The sequence below is a fragment of the Temnothorax americanus genome, unplaced genomic scaffold (genome assembly GCF_048541705.1).
Source record: "Temnothorax americanus isolate GAGA-0224 unplaced genomic scaffold, ASM4854170v1 Scaffold25, whole genome shotgun sequence".
Classification (NCBI taxonomy): Eukaryota; Metazoa; Arthropoda; class Insecta; order Hymenoptera; family Formicidae; genus Temnothorax; species Temnothorax americanus.
The window spans coordinates 1,229,307-1,246,259 of NW_027509391.1; the positions used below are offsets into that span (position 1 = coordinate 1,229,307).

At 45.4% G+C, this 16,953-nt stretch overlaps 1 protein-coding gene across 3 annotated transcripts in view; it reads left to right on the forward strand.

The window, feature by feature from the left end:
* Positions 1 to 8,450, forward strand: part of LOC143898968 (LIM domain only protein 3) — a 72,286-nt gene extending 63,836 nt beyond the window's left edge. For all 3 annotated transcript variants that reach the window (XM_077408834.1, XM_077408835.1, XM_077408836.1), the window contains 2 exons: positions 5,238 to 5,478; positions 5,799 to 8,450. In XM_077408834.1, the coding sequence (XP_077264960.1) occupies positions 5,238 to 5,478; positions 5,799 to 5,954 (397 nt within the window). In that variant the 3' untranslated portion in view covers positions 5,955 to 8,450. The remainder of the gene's footprint in view (positions 1 to 5,237; positions 5,479 to 5,798) is intronic.
* The last annotated feature ends 8,503 nt before the right edge of the window (positions 8,451 to 16,953 follow it).

The window sequence follows — 16,953 nt, forward strand, 5'->3', positions numbered from 1 at the left end:
AGAGAATGAGGAGGTGGACAGGGGATATGATAGAGGAGCCGGAGGTGGAGGATGTAGTTTTAAGCCAATAGCGATGGTTCGTCCAGGCGTGTGGCAAACGTTGGCACAGCGTCTCAAACAATGTGAACAAAAGAACATCAATTTTACGTTTTTATCGTCCGGCATTGTCTATCTTCGACAATGCCCCCGCTCACGCGCGACTCGCGGCGAAACTGGCCCTGTAGCGGGGTAAGGGGAGAATAGCGCGCACATCAGGATCAAAACGAATCCGTACGGAGGGGGATGCCGCGTGGGGGTCCGTCCTTTGGAAAAGAATCGCGGACGCGTGACGTTCGTTGCCGACGCGAGGTAGGAGCCGCCGATACGTTGGTTTTGCGGGGCTGGGATAAAAGCGGATTGCGAAGAAGTAAATTGAGACGGTCGCACTCACAGCCCCGGGTCATTATATTTGTTATAACAATCGCGTTGCGTGTCGCGGATGATGTACGAGCGCAATTAAAACGCGCGCGAGCGAGCGCCCGCGATAAAATATGCCTGATGCGGAATATTCGGTGCGACCCCCGTGCGCGCTTGCGATCGTGCCGCTAAAAAGCAGGCATGCAGGTAGGTAAATTTGAAGAGGGCAATTACTCGCAGCGCTGCGCGTCCTGTAACGAGACGACTTAGAGTTTGCAATTAAACAGCAACAATTACACGGGGTAACTTTAGACTGTAATAACACAGAATAAAGGGTTGCCAGTTTCTGCGACTAGGCTCCCACCCTCCTGGTTAGAGGATGATTTACCGATGCAATTAGCTCTCTCTCTCTCTCTCTCTCTCTGCCCCCTCCCCCTTCTCTCTCTTTCTCTCTCTTTCGCCCTCAATACACACGAATACATACACACACGTGTACATTAGCGCAAGCGCGGGCATCGCGTATTCGCTTTCTCCCCGATTTCTTTGCTTCCGTCGAATCCGGTCAAACATAATGACTGCTCGATTAAACTTTCGCCCCTGCGACTCGGATTTGATATCTCGTCGGGGCGATATTCGGCGAAATTACAAACGATGTAGAATTTCTCATTCGTAGATAATTACTATTTGCAATCGAAATTGTTATAGCGTAAAGTATTTTTGTACTTTTTATTATTTTTGAAAATGGTATTAATTGTTTACATGGTACAATTACAACGCGTAATATTACACGTTATTGCTCGTGCTTTTTCATTATGTTTGATAAGATCGCGGCGGTTATCTGTTTCGAAATGACGTCCGGATTGTGCTCGCGTGTGTGCGCGCTCTCAGCTCGACGCTCGACCCGCAATTTTCGCGATTCGCCGCGGGTGCGTCGAATAAAGATTTTATCTGAGAAACTGGCGAGAGACGCGCACGGCGAAGCAGCTAAAACTTTGATGCGCGCCGAAGCTTGCGCGCAGAGGACGGTATTACTCTTTGAAGGCTACGGCCACGTCGTGGGAACGATCCGTAAAGTGCCTCTCTAACGGGGTCACACGCATTGCCACCGGTGGTATCATTTATTGAATCGCAACGTCTTCTTTCCACCTTCGCGCCTTTCCATCGCGTCGACCGAACATCGTCTTCGCGCGCTTCTCTTCGCCTCCTCGTGTCGGCGTTACCTCTCTCTCTCTCTCTCTCTCTCTCTCTCTCTCTCTCTCTCTCTCCTCTCTCTCTCTCTCTCTCTCTCTCTCTCTCTCTCTCTCTCTCTCTCTCTCTCTCTCTCTCTCTCTCTCTCTCTCTCTCTCTCTCTCTCTCTCTCCCCCCCCCACCCTCCATTGTCCTGCAGCCGGGTTACCTTCGTTAAAGATTCAACCGAGTTATCTGAGCGCCGTCCAGATTGAAATTTTTCATGCAGACCCGAGAATCGTTTTCACTTCTCCTCGTCGTTAAGGTGGTCCTTTCGTGCGAACAAGTATTAGATAGGTACCTAAATTTGATATATGTTAAATATACAGTAATAAGGGGCATGTGTACGAAAAATCAAGTAAGGTTACCGACACTTTACAAGAAATAAGTCATTCTAAATATGCGTTCGCGGAGCGTGCCATTGTCATTCTATCCTTGTTTACATCTGATGAACGAGAAAGATAGAATGATGCAAATCGCCTCGTCCGAGGTTCAACGATCGAATAATACATGTGTACTTAGCGATCAGATGAATACATTATTTATGTCTTAAAATATTCCCTGAAGTTTCCGGATTTCGTATACATACCTTGAAAATAAGGGCTTACCGAATGTTTTGCTCTGATATATGAGGTTAAATAAGTAGTGGATCCACGCGCATATTGCTTTACTCGTACTGTCATGCCTGACCTAACCTAAATCGAGTCCAACCGCACTACTATTGTGATATTTTTTTTAATTAGTAAATAATCAAATACGATTAAATCGTGTGTGTAAAATCATGTTATATTATTATAATTATTGGGATGTTGTGTAATGTCTGTCAATATGTTTGTTTTCATTTACCTCATGACGGACTGTTACTTGACTAGCTGGGTCCGCGAAAGGACCACCTTAACTGCTCTCGACGCGGACGATTCACCAGTTCGGATGTTTCTCAGATGTCCCACAAGCTGGAGATTTTACCCCCCCGTGAAATTTTGCGAAATAAATCCGCAATGCCGACTCGTAAACACAGGTTCGATCTTGACGAGTAGACGCGGTAATCTCCGACCAACGATCTCTTCTCTGGACTTTCAAAGGATGAAAAAAAATTGCAACGCGTCGCGGGCTCCCGGGTGCCGTGAAACGTGTCAAAACGGCCGTAAACAATGTGATGTATCCCGCGATGCGCAGGGGTAGACGAGATACGCGTGCGACGAGGCAGGGAAGGCGGCTGGCGAGCACGTAATAAAAAGAAAATTGAATGGAAACACTTACGGAATTGCGCCAATTACGTAGGTGCAGGCGTGCTAGATGCGCTCGTGCTGTAATAAAGCGCCCGCATGGCGCGGCGGCGGCGGTGGCGGTGGCGAATTTGTTCTCATTGCGATGAACGCAGAGCGAAAGATAAATCAAGTTTTAAACGTTTATGACTTGGCTCGCGCGAGCATTATACACGACGAGCTTCGATACGATGGAAATTAAAACTTTGTAAAAAGGACTTTGTCCGACCGCGATTTTAATATTTCGCTCGTGATAGTCGCGAACAAAAATATTTTCATACCTGAAAATGTCTTGCGATATGTTTCTGCGTTACTATAATTTCTAGACTTATTTTGTTGTTAGTCTTCTATATTATATATTTCTCTACTACAATTTCTCTCTATCACTAGATGAACATCGAGAAATATTATAAAATATTTTTGCAATTCTGATGATCTTAAATTTACTATATTCTTTTTACTTTCTAATTATTATTTGTAAAAAATAATAAGGTACTTGAGAGATATCATACTTGATGTCGCTTCAACACGTTACATGTTTTAATTTTAATTTTTAATCAGGATTTTATCCAATCAGCTCCAGTATAACTGACTTGAATAGAATATCTGTACACGCCTTCTGACCTCCCTTGTCGCACTGATTTTGGGCTACGTCGTATCACACGGTCGTGTAAAAATGCCCTAGAGGGGGGCTAGGTGGAAAATTACGGGGCAGCGTGTGCGCTGATATCGTTCCGCGGCAGACATTTGCGCCGTTTTCGCGAGAAAGGATCGGGCTTTGCGCGGCATTATTCGCGCGCATAATGGAAGGCCCCGGGAATGACTGCGCTTGTGCAACGCGATAATTCCATTGCCCGCGCAATTACGACACAGTATCTGCCTCTAGCCAGACGGTCGAAAAAGGTATTCCGAAGCGTTACAAGGATTATTTTCATTTAAACCGTCGAGAGTATTGCCCGGTTGAAGCCCGGATATTAATTCTTTTTTTCCCCCACGTCTCTCCTTCCCGCCCCGAGATTAATGGGGAATGATTAATGGTGAAATACAAATACGCTTTCGTCGATTATATCGCGCACGTATGATGAAACGCAGTAGGAATATCGATTACAATAACGACAAGCGCATTGTTTCGATTAATTCGTTTAATTTGAGTTTATTGTAACATTGTAACTTTGTTCGTCATTTTATTTCTGATGTATCGTGATTTGCAAGGAAAACATTATTATCCGTTATAGTTATCTTCTTTCTAAGAAACAAACAAAAATCTCGGCTAATTCTCTGATCGTTCATTATTGCTAATGCTGCTTGATGAAGCAATAGCATTAAAAAGTAATTCATATATCTCTCAGAAAAAAGCCCGATGCGCTCCAAGAAAATAAGCACTTAATTATTGTAAAATAACTTTTTCATGCCATTCTTACCGTGTCAAAAAAAAGCAGCAATGTATTTTTTGTGTATATACAAAATAATTAGGCAAATCTGGATTAAAAGATTAGAAGAGCGACCGGTATCGAGAAAACGAGAGAGAGAGAGAGAGAGAGAGAGAGAGAGAGAGAGCGATGGTTGCGCCGAAGGGCGAAAGAGCGGGTGGAAAGCGAGAGGGATAGGTATCCGATTGGAGTGTGGCGTCATTTAGCAGACGACGCGTATAATGGGGGAAACGAGCGAAACCCGGTATAACCCGCGCGCTTGCTGCCAGCACGGCCACGCGCGCAGCAACGCGATAATTCTATTTGCCGTGCGATTATGAGAGTATCTACCCCGGGCCAGACCCGACGCGGCGCGACGCCATGCCATGCCGCCGTGCCGCCGTGCTCTCGTATTTCGCTCTCGTATTTCCTAGCCCGGGATCAAAGCGGATGCGAAGCCGCTCTCGCGGACAGAGGCCCCGATAATAATTATTTATTCGATACGTTACGATATGCTCTCGTTATCCACCGGAACTCCTTTTTCGTTTCCCCTTCCTCCCTCCCACCCTTCCGTCCTCGTCGCTTTTTCTTTTCCTTCCCCCCCTCGTGCCCCAATCGATCGATCGGATTTGGAATAACGAACGGGGTCGACCGGGGCACAAGATCGAACCTCATTTGTTAATCGCGTTCTCTTCGAGTCTCCCTTTGAGTCTTTCCGGAACCAACTAAATCTCGCGGTTAACGATCAATGAATAATTGCCGTACGCATTCTTTTTAAATTTTTAACGGTGTCAAGAATTAACCGCTTTTTCTGTATCTTCGATTGGAGTGTAATTATTCGGCGGCGAATAAAACTTAGGGTAACTCGCGAAATGTTGGGCGAATCGGCGTGCACTTCCGACGACCGACGCATAGCGTGTTTCCATTTTTTTACTTGCAGGTTTTGCGTAGGCGATCGGTTTTACTTGTGCGAGAACAAGATTCTCTGCGAGTACGACTACGAGGAGAGGCTAGCGTTCGCTAATATGGCGTTACAGTCACCCGCCTCATTAGCATACATCAAAAGGCAACTCCCTCCTACACCAACGCCACCGGGCCAGAACATGCACCCGGGACACAATCCGCTCCAAGCTCATCAAGGTCTTGGGCAGTCGGTAGCTCAGCACAATCATGTGCCCAACGTAAGTGCCAACAAACTGCCTGAACGAGTCTGGTTGATAAAGTAAACTCGGGGATAAATTCGCGATGCGAGCGTAAATAAAAATTAATAATGTTCTGAAGTAGCAGGGTAAAAGAAATATTATGTGTCTCCATAGTCTATTTTTTCATTTTATTAATAATTATAAAATACATCTTTATATAAGCGTTGTAATTTTTTCGTGCGAGAGAGATATATATATATACCTTTCTCCTTATAATTTGTAGTAATTGAGGCTCGCGATGATTGGTGCTGCAATGTGAGAGTGATGTCTCACATCTCGCGAACCTTTTATGACTTCAGGGTCAAATGTCAGGCGGCACGCCGACGATGAACGGGACGACTATAGGGGTCGGCGGACCGAGGGCGCCGGGTGATATGAACAACAACGGTCTGTCCGGGCCCGCCCTCGGGCCCGTGAAGCCACCCCCGATGTCCATGCAGGCGCCAACCAGCTGAAACGAGGCTTCGCCGCCTCTGAAGAAGCTCAGGTGCCTCAGCGGTTACTAAAGCCGACGGGGGTTTTCTTCGCTCGTGGAACGTAATCGTGGATTGCTGGCAGCGGGAAAGGGGGAGAAAGGTATACGTTGCACCGCTGAGAATGACGAGATGGACAAAAAAGGGGTGGATGGGTGAACGACAGAGAGAACGGGCGAGATGTAGACAAGGGGGGGGGGAGGAAACGTCAAACGCGCGAAGAATTGGAACTCCAAAGTGGAATCCGAGGCTTCGAGGACAAAGTGACGAGTCTGGAGATTGGAATCACTGTGATCGTGGAAAATGGACACAAATTTAACGGAAGATAATGTTAATAGAGTGTAGGACACGTGTGTGGCGTGAGCTGGAGCCCGGCATACCGCGTATTTACCGCAGGCATACAGGTACATACAGATACGTACACTAATACACGAGCATAGACACACATACACACTTCTCCCGGGCAACGCAAACGTTTAAATGACGTCGTAAAATTCTCCAGACGTTCTTCAGGCATCTCTCAGACTTTTGCGTTGTTTGCTGATGCACGTACGCGTCTTGTAAGATACGATACAACACCCGACCCGCACACAAGGATAAATTAGATAATTCGTGTAAGATATATTTCTCTAGCGTGATGGGAGCGAATGTGGTTCCGCGCGAGAGTGCGAAAATACGTGCGCGTGTGTCTGTGCGTGCGTGCGGCGGAGTCGCCTGTAAATATATATGTGTCGTATTCGACTCCGCGAGAGTGAGAGAGGACGAAACAATTACCACAATATACGCACGCCCATCGAGATGACTCTTGTCCCGCTCGTGATACCGCCGTCGTCCACGCGTAAGGACGTATAAGGAACGCCAGATTCGAAAGGAGAGGGAACCTTAGCGAGAGCGAAGGAGACGCGAGGGGTTCTGTAACACGTGCCATAGTCCCACGATCTCCCGTTTTACAGCCGGCCGAGCGCGGGCAGCCACGAAAGGGAAAGGAAGCAAGACGACAGTCATCTTATATTTCGAAATTGGAGAATCGGGGGAGCGCGATACTACCCGATTCTTTTCGGGATAATCGGGTCTGAAAAATTAACGTCCTAATATTTCTGTCGCCTCATAGCACCGGTTGAATTCTTCTTCGTGGGCCTTCTAGTCTCCTGAAATTTCTGTTATATGTGTTACGTCGCGAGTCAGACGCGCGATCGGCTCACGCGACAGCCGATACCAAAGATTAATTAACGACATTAGGATAAGAACCCCTCGGAACGAGCGCCGCGAAAAGATTCCGTTTTAGACAACCCGACGCATCACGACGAATTATTTTTCGTAAGCTTCATCCGTCGGCGAGTCTTCGCGACGGTGAAGAGCAGCGGCGGATTATCTCTTAGGAGCCTCCGAAACTTATATTCGGGGCGGTTTCGCAAAACGATAAAGCATATTACTCTCAAACATTTTACTAACTTTCGTTCACTAACTTTCGTTCGTTGACAATACTATTTTTATCATAATTTTAAATTTTCATTGACGATAACGAAATAGAGGGATTTAAAGTGATTTACTGGCTGAGGGCTTTTAAGTATTCCATAATCCGCCACTGTCCGAGAGTCGCGAGCTCCCATCGGAGCAGAGTGAGGGGCTTAGTCACTTAGCTTTAACGCTTTAATGCCAAAAATACAGGCGGCGCTTATCTATACCAAACGCCAAACGGCATACATTCGTAATCATACGGAGCCAGAAAGGAGACCGGCGGAAACGCTCTCTGCCGCGTTTACCGCCGCGGCATTATTAACTGTGAGCTCGTAACGCTATTAACTGCGAGCAATTTCCCGCGACGCCGGAAATACCGGTCCGTTTCATTCTCGCGTTACGTCCGGGCTTTCTCTCGTTCGCGGCCGGTTGCGCGCGAAAATAACATACTTCTCTTCTCGTTCCATATCACAGTTAACAACAGTGACACTTTTTATCTCGTGGATATGAATTAGTGATCCATATTACAAATGTGTTTATGCCGAATAGGATTGAACATTATTGTTGCAATTATTTAGAAATGACAATTAAAATTGCTCTGAATTCGAACGAAGTGATCACTTATCCGTTTAACGCAGGGTGCGCGAAGTCTGAGAGAAAGTACGCGTATAACGAGAAATTAGTTTACATCGAACCCTTGTAAATTATCGAGGAACAACGGATCGAACCCGACGACTGTCGCACCGCGTTAGTACAAAGGTCCTGCGACACGGCGGAGGGGAACAGGTCGGACGACAGAGGCAAGCAGTACGGGGCGCAAAGGACATTGTCTCCCTACGTAGGACAGAGAAGAAAGGGGACGACACTTTCTCATTTTTTATCCATCTGTATATAATATCACTTACCTAGGGCTCTATTAATAATATTAACGACCGCCTATCCCTCGCGAGGGGGGGAGGCAGCTCCCATTACTACCGAGAAAATATAACATTCTTATAAATACAACCTGGTGTATTCCAAGAGCGTTTTTCATTTCCAGTCGGAAGGATCTGCGACTTCGACTCCGACATACCGGCAGATCCTACGTTCCGCGACCGGGACGTCGCCTTCTTCACCTTCGCCATCACACTCTCCTCAGTTTCAACTCCTTCGTCCCTTTTCCTACCCAGCGATCTGTCTTTTTGCTGTACCACGAGGAATCGAAATTGAGGTAAGTCCCGACATATGAAAGTTCACCAGATCTGATCGAGGGCCCTATTCAATGCGTGATTCCACAGGGTGGAAGGAACGCAGGAGGAGTTAAGAAGGGAAAGACGGTAGACGACGCTCTCTCGCGTGGCGCCGAGCTAATACGAGAAGGGTGGAAACGCGATTTCCCTAATGCCCGCCAGCCCGCGGAGCCGAATGTTATTATGCGCGGTGAAGACTTTATAATGGGACGTGGAACTCCTTAAAACTCGCGGATACGCGCCTTCGAAAACGCCGGGCGGCTCCGTTACGGCGCGGAAGCGAGCCCATAACTGAAAACTTATGCCGCTGCGATTGCGTTACGAAGTCGTTTCGCTCGATGGGCTGTGTTTCATTTTTAGAATTGCGCGCCGAGTGATTCGTAATCGGTTGCGTCACGCCGTTACATCCGCCGTTCGTGGTGAAAAAACTCGGTCGCTCAGTCTAGTGAAATACATTGTAATTAATGATTCGGTCAAAACTTATGACAACGCAAACATCACGAAGTCGCTTTGTTTGATGGATTCTACTATTTTCGCGATTAGAGAGAGAAAGAAAGAGAATGTATGTGTTTGTGTGTGTAATTACATCGAGCACGTAACACGCTATTGATTTTTTTTCCAGTTAAAAATCACACTTTCGGGTTAATAAACTTCACGTTGTAATAAATTACGCGATGCAGTTCGAAGATAGCATTAGGAGGCCCGGTCGACTTTAATTAATTTTTCTGGGAACGGCCGAGAAGTTGTTTTAATTCGTACTCCACGCAATTCATCGGCGAAGATCCTATCAAAAATAATATCCACCTTTAATGCGTTCGGGCCGGAAGGGGTTAACAATCTCGGCTCGCTTCCGGTGCGTGCTCGGGCGAATTAATCCGACGTCGCGCGAGTAGCCGCGACTCGTCATCTCGACCCTCGAACCACGCCGCTCTACCACCAGCACCCCTACAGCCGAGCACCACTACCATCACCACCATCACCACCACCGTCAGCGTCCACGTCCAGAGTCGCATTAATCACGTCGAAGGCAGACGGAGGTGGCGGCGACCGACGCGAGCGGAGGCCAAGGGCGATGCGAGACTAGGAACGAAAGGGAGAACAGAACCCCTTAAAATAATCTGGCCCGAAATGAAATCAGCCAAGGCAATTTCCAACCCCCCTCCCCCTTCTCGTATCCGACCGGCGATGTTAACAGCGGTGGCGGTTTTATCCCGCCCGGACGGCGGTCCCGTCCTTTCCCTTTCTACCCCCCCTTCGTCCATTCTCCCGATGCCGTCGTAGTGCAACCGACAAATGACGACGCGGCGGCAACCCCCTCGCGGCGACTCACGGAATTAAAGATCACGAGATAAGAGTGTCATCCTTCGCTATGCATTATGTGTTCGGCAAAAAGCTCGCCCCTGGGCCATCCTGCCGTTTCACCGCCTTTGCCCCCTCTGGCACCCTCTCTCTTTCTTTTCTCATCTCTCTTTTCGCTGCTTGCCTCCTTCTAGCGCGCGTTTGTTTCGAGTATACGGGAGAGAAAGAGAGAGGGAGTAAAAAAAAAAGATGAAAGACTCCAATTAATCTACTTCATCCATTTTTTGCCTGTTCAAGGCATCTCCGCTGGCGTTCCTTTCGTATCGACATTCTTTTGCTAGCATGTTGTAGATATAATGAAGTCCTGAACGTTGAGTGCCTCGCGAGTTTGTAAAGATTTTCTTGGAGACGATTGTGCAACGGGGGATGTACGCGAGGATGCACCTCGGTTATGATCCGCACATCCTCTCTCGGTCCGGGCGAACGAGATCTTGGCCGCGACCGGTAGTCGTATTTCAAGTTTTATCGTCTTGAAAACATTAAGAAGCTAACGCAGAACGTTGGGGCTAACTTCTGAGGCGAATTCATCGAAGTTCGAAGGCGTATTGTCGAAGTAGCGCGATAATAATTGCGAAACTGAATATCCCTAGGTTTATTAGGTTTAAACAATAAAATACGGAATAGGAGAAACAAAAACATATACTTATTACATAAAAGCAAAGAATATTAATAAGAATAATAAGAATAATAAAAAGAATAATAAGAAGACAGCAGTCCTTCGGAGATCACATCAAGACTTCAAAAAAAAAAAAAGTAAGTAAATATTAAATAAAGAATAATCTATTTTTCATCAACCTAAAGAGAATTTTTATAAAATATCTACTTGTCTCGATTCCACTTGGTAATCGTTATATTTTTCCAATAAAAAATTAATTTCATTCGAGATGAACGTTCAAGAGCGGATCGAGACGGGGAGGGAGTGAGAGAATTGCTTAATATCGTCGGCGAAAATCGAGTTTCAGAAGCCGTGTTCTGAAACATCCTGAAACAATCACACGGTTTGGTCGTTAGTACGTAAGGCCGTGCACACAGACAGAGAGCCTCCACGGCCTTTGGTTCGGGTGCGGGAGTCGACGCCGTAGGGCCGCGCGTTATGTATAGGGTGTACCGAAGGAAATAACCGTCATCTGTATTCGCGATAACATCGTAATTGAATGCGGTTGACGGGGATTTGCAGCGTACGACGGCCGACCACCGACGGTCCCCGCAAACCGTTCCCCTTCTCACCGCGCTCTTGCAATTCTTCCTCCGTCGTGCCCTTCCCTCTTCGCGCACCCCGCAACCCTCACCGATGATCCTTCCCTCCCCTCTCCTCTTCATTTTCCTTTTCTTCTCCTTTTCTTTCGCTGACATTTTTTATTCTCGCCTCGTGTCTTATCCTCAAAAATGAATTTAGAAGATGTTATAGTGCGGAATTATATAGATACCGTACGATTGAGAGAATAAAAGGAAATTCCAAGGAAAATTTTTCTAATAGATAATTAAAAATTGTTTTATTTTATAAGCAATAATTTTTTAATTTTGATATAAATTAACGTCTTTTCATATTCCTCGCAGCCAATCTTCCATCGCGATCTCCTGCTCTGTTCTCCCGTTGTTTACTTTTTCTACCCCGCTTCCTGAGCCGACCTTCTCATTCGCGTCCCACCATTTTCCTCCGTCGTACCCCTCCCTCCTACCCTTCCTTCGTTCAATTTTTATCTCCCGAGAGTGAAGCATTAATCATATCAAGGCACGGGAAATCTACTTCGATATTTAGGGTGTGTCGTGGTATTGTCACGTGTGTGTACACGCGTGCGTGAGCGCGCGGGGAAAATCGGGGATGCCCGAGTGGCTGGTGGTAAATAGCGATACGACGATAGCATGGCATATAGAGAGGAGAACGCAGCGAAGTTTATGAGGGAAATTTCGAAAAGGAGATTCTGGGTTATTTGGAGGGCTGTTTGGTCGTCATTTTCTCGTTCAGAAGCGCCCGTCTGTGACCTTTTCTCGAAGAACCGAATAACAGGAGGCAACTGTGTTTTCGAAGATGGATTCGGGTCGATACGGTCTGCGGTATTCTAATTGTGTCGCGACATACCTCTAAATTTACTTCCTTCGACACAGACGGTACCAAAATCACATAGTCCTTGACCGATCTGAGATTGATTTTTTCTCAACGAAAATGTCGAAGTATTCTCTCTTTCGGACTCTGTCCAGTAATCAATTATTAGAAATAAAGGTCTTAGCGCACTTTTCAAAAGAAGGATTAAATAATGGAAGTATGGATTCAATTACAAGTGGATTATATATAATAGAATTATATATATATATATATATTTTTTTTTTAATATAATATAATATAATTTTAATTTGCTTAGTTATAAAGATATATAATATCAAAAAGTAAAAATATGTGATAAACGAACTTTCATGATATTTTCGATAAGGAAAGATTGTTTCTAATGTGGCTATAGCAGCTGCAGCTAAAAAATACAATGATAAAAATCATATGATGGTTTTGAATATTTGCACAATATAGATACATGTTTTCGAATGCTCTTTCTCGATGCCGAGCTTCGACCGTCGGCACTTGGCCCGGCTAATCCCGGCGCGAGATCGGAAAAAGGACGGGCCGCGCGCATCGCCGCTAATCAACGGTAGAAGAGGTCGTTTTGCGATCCGGGATAGCGATCCTTGCATGCGAAATGCGCTGATGGGAAATACTTGTTACGTCGTGGCTACTGTCACGGTCGCTGATTGGCGCATGACCGTTGGATTTCGCGCTTTATTAATGGCCGTCTGTCGTCGTCTTTCTCCCTCGCGCTCCCTTATCCCAGAGTGTCCCAGACACGGGATCTCCGATCTGGGTTCACCTCTCCTGCTCCCCTCGCCCTTTCGGTATCGGCTGTCCCTGCGTTTCCGCGTTGCATCGCGCCACGGCGCGACGCCCGACGCCTGCGCCCCGCCAAATTATTTACGGAATCTCGCGTTTTTCGCGCTTTTCGTGCCCTGATTTCGTCCACCTCGGCTCGTGACGCAGATCGCGAGCGAGATTTTATTTCGGGAGCACATCGCGAAGATCGATCGCGACCGCACGCCTCCGATAACTTCGCGGTTTAATGTTTCTCAATTTTCTCGCGGTAGGATGGAAAAAAATTAAATACAAGCCACACCCGGTCAGCGATGCACACATTGCATCTGTCAGATGCGTTTATTTCCGAGGTTATTTCACAAATATTAGCCTATAATTTTGCAAATATTAACGTATTGAGATTTGAAGTGACATGAACATTTGATAATTATTGAATTGCATTGTGCGACGCTATCGTATAAGATGAAAATTGATAATACATCAAACATAAACATGTTTATTATATATGTTTATGTCGATCATGGCAGCGCCGCTATAGTTAATCTATCGGTATATATCGGCATATGTGCAGACTTAGACAGAACACAACAACGGGATATACGATGTAGAATAATGTGGAAATAATTGCTGCGCACGCGAGAGAGACTGATTGAACGATGTACATATTAAATCGTTGCATACTATTTCCTGATAATCAATGCAGCAACGATGCGTTTCTATGTCCGATATAATAGCATCGTTATATTGCGGTTACATAAATCAGTGATGAAGTCCGAGCTACATGCTCGACGCTTGTAATATTCCGTTTGCCGGATTTCCGCGAGCGCGCGCGCTTGTAGAAAATTATAATTATGCGAGCTTCGATCGCGTAAGCCTATAAATGTGTATTGTAATTGTCCAACAATTTTCGTCATAATATATACCGGTCATATTGTACGGGCCGTCTCAGACCTATCGTAAAATATTTTCGAGGTAAATTCAAACGTGAATTCGATTTGGGACAATTCAACATTGAGTTTGCATATAAATAAACTATAAATAATTGCTGAAGTAAAATGGATCTACAATAGAGCTTGCTGTTCTATTTTTATCAGAACTTATTCGGTTCATTTTTTCTGAAATGCGACAGTTCAATTGATATTAAATCTAACATTGTTGAATCTTATGGAAGTCTGTCATTTTTAAGAGAAAGTAAAATTTGTACAAGATGAAAAAAATAAAAATGTCGGCTAAAATCATGTTAACGATGCTAATTTGAAGGATGTAACGCGAGAGATACACAGGATAGAGAGTTAATCGAAATTGAAATTTATTGTTCGTTTATATGCCTTTGAATAGAATTATCATGTCGGCCGGATAATCACGCGCGCGTAAGCAGGAAGAAGGGACGTTAGGACTAACTTTCTTACTCCAAATCTCCGAAGTCTCGTTTATCGTATTACCAAGTACCATTCGCGGCGTAGGAACTGTATCGCAGCGAGGATAACCGTTTGGTAGCTGCTGCGAAGGATCTCACGCGCGAGGATACGGGCTGGCGAGACAAACTAAGAATATTACCTTCGGGAATATATACGGGCTAACGATCTACCGATGCGTATTAATAGTCTCGACGGCGCTAACTGTCTCGCCACTTAAGCGCCGAAGTCTGGCGACCGAGTATTTATGCCGCTTCGTAATGGTCTCTCGACGGAAGTTCTCGAAACCCATCGAGTTCTCTCGAAAACCGAGGCAGTATTATGCATTCGATATTATGATGTATAAACGCTTTTAGGCCTTGAAATCATTTAGAAGTTTTCTGCTCTCGAGTGCGATTCTCCGTAGCAAACAATGTTCCAACAAAGTATAAAGATCCAAAATTCTATTTATTTTATCATTTTATATTGAAAATTTTTATTAGCACATTAAATAATATAAGTTACAATATTAATATTTAAATTAACATTGACAAAAGATTTCGGACATTTTTAAAGATGTTTATTTTTTCTTTCTCTTTTTAAATGCGCTCTTCAGGAATTAAATATTTCTATTTCACCAGACAATTGCATCACAGCACGAAAACCTAACTTCCTGTCGTAGATTTTATTGTCTGTAAGTGAACGGTGGTTCGCGTTCTTCGTTCTCCCTTGCTCCGCTTATCCGTTCGTCCATTCGTCACTGTTCCTTCAACCCCGAAGACGGCGGGAGGGGAAGACCGTTCACGGATTTTACGAGGGACTAGAGTCGAGTATCGGTGGGCAATTATCCGCGAAACAAACAGGTTCGCGAGGGAAAGTCTAACGACTGCCGGGGTCTTCCCGGCGATTACCTCAAAGCAAACCGCCTAACAAGACATTGTTCCGAATAGCTTAGCCATTCCTCTCCCCGCCGTCTCCGACCTGGTGGCTCTTTTCCACCCTCTCATTCAACCCCGCGGAACCTCGCTCCCACGTAGAAGAGACACCACATCCTCCGGGACGACCGAACCCAGCAGCAGTTAACAACCCCGGTCTGGCGACGGTCGTTAGCAACCAACGTGGGTCACCTCCCGCGTCACGTTCCGAACTTAAATCTATAGCGCATCTCGTCAACGAAATCTCGTGTATACGTATTGGAAAATACGCGACTGTGCTTCTCATTACCAGAACTTGTGATAATTCGATATGTGAATAACTTAATGTATACATAATTTTAATAACGGCAATTTTTTATATCTATATGTCGAAAATTTTATACAGTTATTGTCATTGTTAAAAGACATATTTATCTAATATTTCAAAAAATTAAGGATTTCAAATCGCGAAAATTGATAGTGTCAGGAGAATATAATTAGTAAAAAGACTATCTAAAATTCTAAAAAATCTCTCCAAGTTTCTAAAACTGTCTTTGAGGCATCTTTTAGATAAGTGTGTTGTCTGGGGAGTTATAAGTTTCATACAGTTCTGAATCATAGAAATATGCGCCACTCCTCTACCTCTACTCTATACTCACATTCGTGATTTGGACCCTCTTATAGCTTTTAATTTTCCGAAGGTATTATTTTCTCCTGGAGAGTTTGGAAGAAATTATGGGTCTCTATTGGAGAATAAGAATGCTGAATGCTCTGGCGGAACATTAATACTGTTTACGAAGGCTTTCGTGTTAGGCTCGATAGAATGGATACGCCGGAAGAGGGAGATTTTCCACAAGAGAAGGACTCCGCTGCTTGCCTATTCCTTTAAGAAGTTCCCGCCGCTATATATACTCAAGTACATATATATGCGCGCGTTAGCGCCATTATCGCCATCCGCGATAAGGTCCCTCGGGTGATAATATATTCCGGCAAGCATCTCGGGAAAAAATACAGATTAAGGCTCCTAAGCACGGATTTAACGCTTATTTATACTCCGCTAAGTACCGGCATTACCGCGTATTACAATCCAAATGGTCGCTCGAACTTTTTCACTGTCACCTGCTTCGAGATTTTCGCCGTATTTTCCATTTCCTCCTGCACCGCCGCCGCGCCGCCACGCTGCTTCTTCCTCGAACGAATTTTTTTCTCCCGCTTTTTTCTCTTCTCCGCGTCTCCTCGCGGCTGTTTTATCGCAAATGTTATATCCGCACTTATTCGAGTTTAATGCGTCGCATATTAGCGAGTTAAGAGACAATCGTTTTTATTTCCGTCGCTATGCAGAAGTTATCCGTATCACTTGCAAAGATACAACAAAGTATTCCAACCAGGATGATAAAATCGATTCCAAATCCATCGTGGAAATAAGCTCGTCGTCTGCGCTACTACATAGACGGAATTTTCGGAGACGTGTGCTTCTCCTCGGCTCTCGAACTATAGCTATATCGCGCGCGGGCGGGTGCACGTTTCGCTGTTTCTTGCAGTTCGTGTCCTTAACGATCCTGGAATACCTCGTTTCCTCTGTCTTCGACGAGGCGTGCGTATCCCTCTGGTGTACCCAAGGGCTCTTAACGGACGATGGGCGATAAGGGCAAACGGCTTACGAGCCCGTCAGATTCGAAGCACCGCCGCGCCACCGCGATCCGGCCGTGTCTATTCACTTCGAGTCCCTTCCACTCGTAGATTTTCCGCTCGCGTTCGCGGCTCCGGCTACTT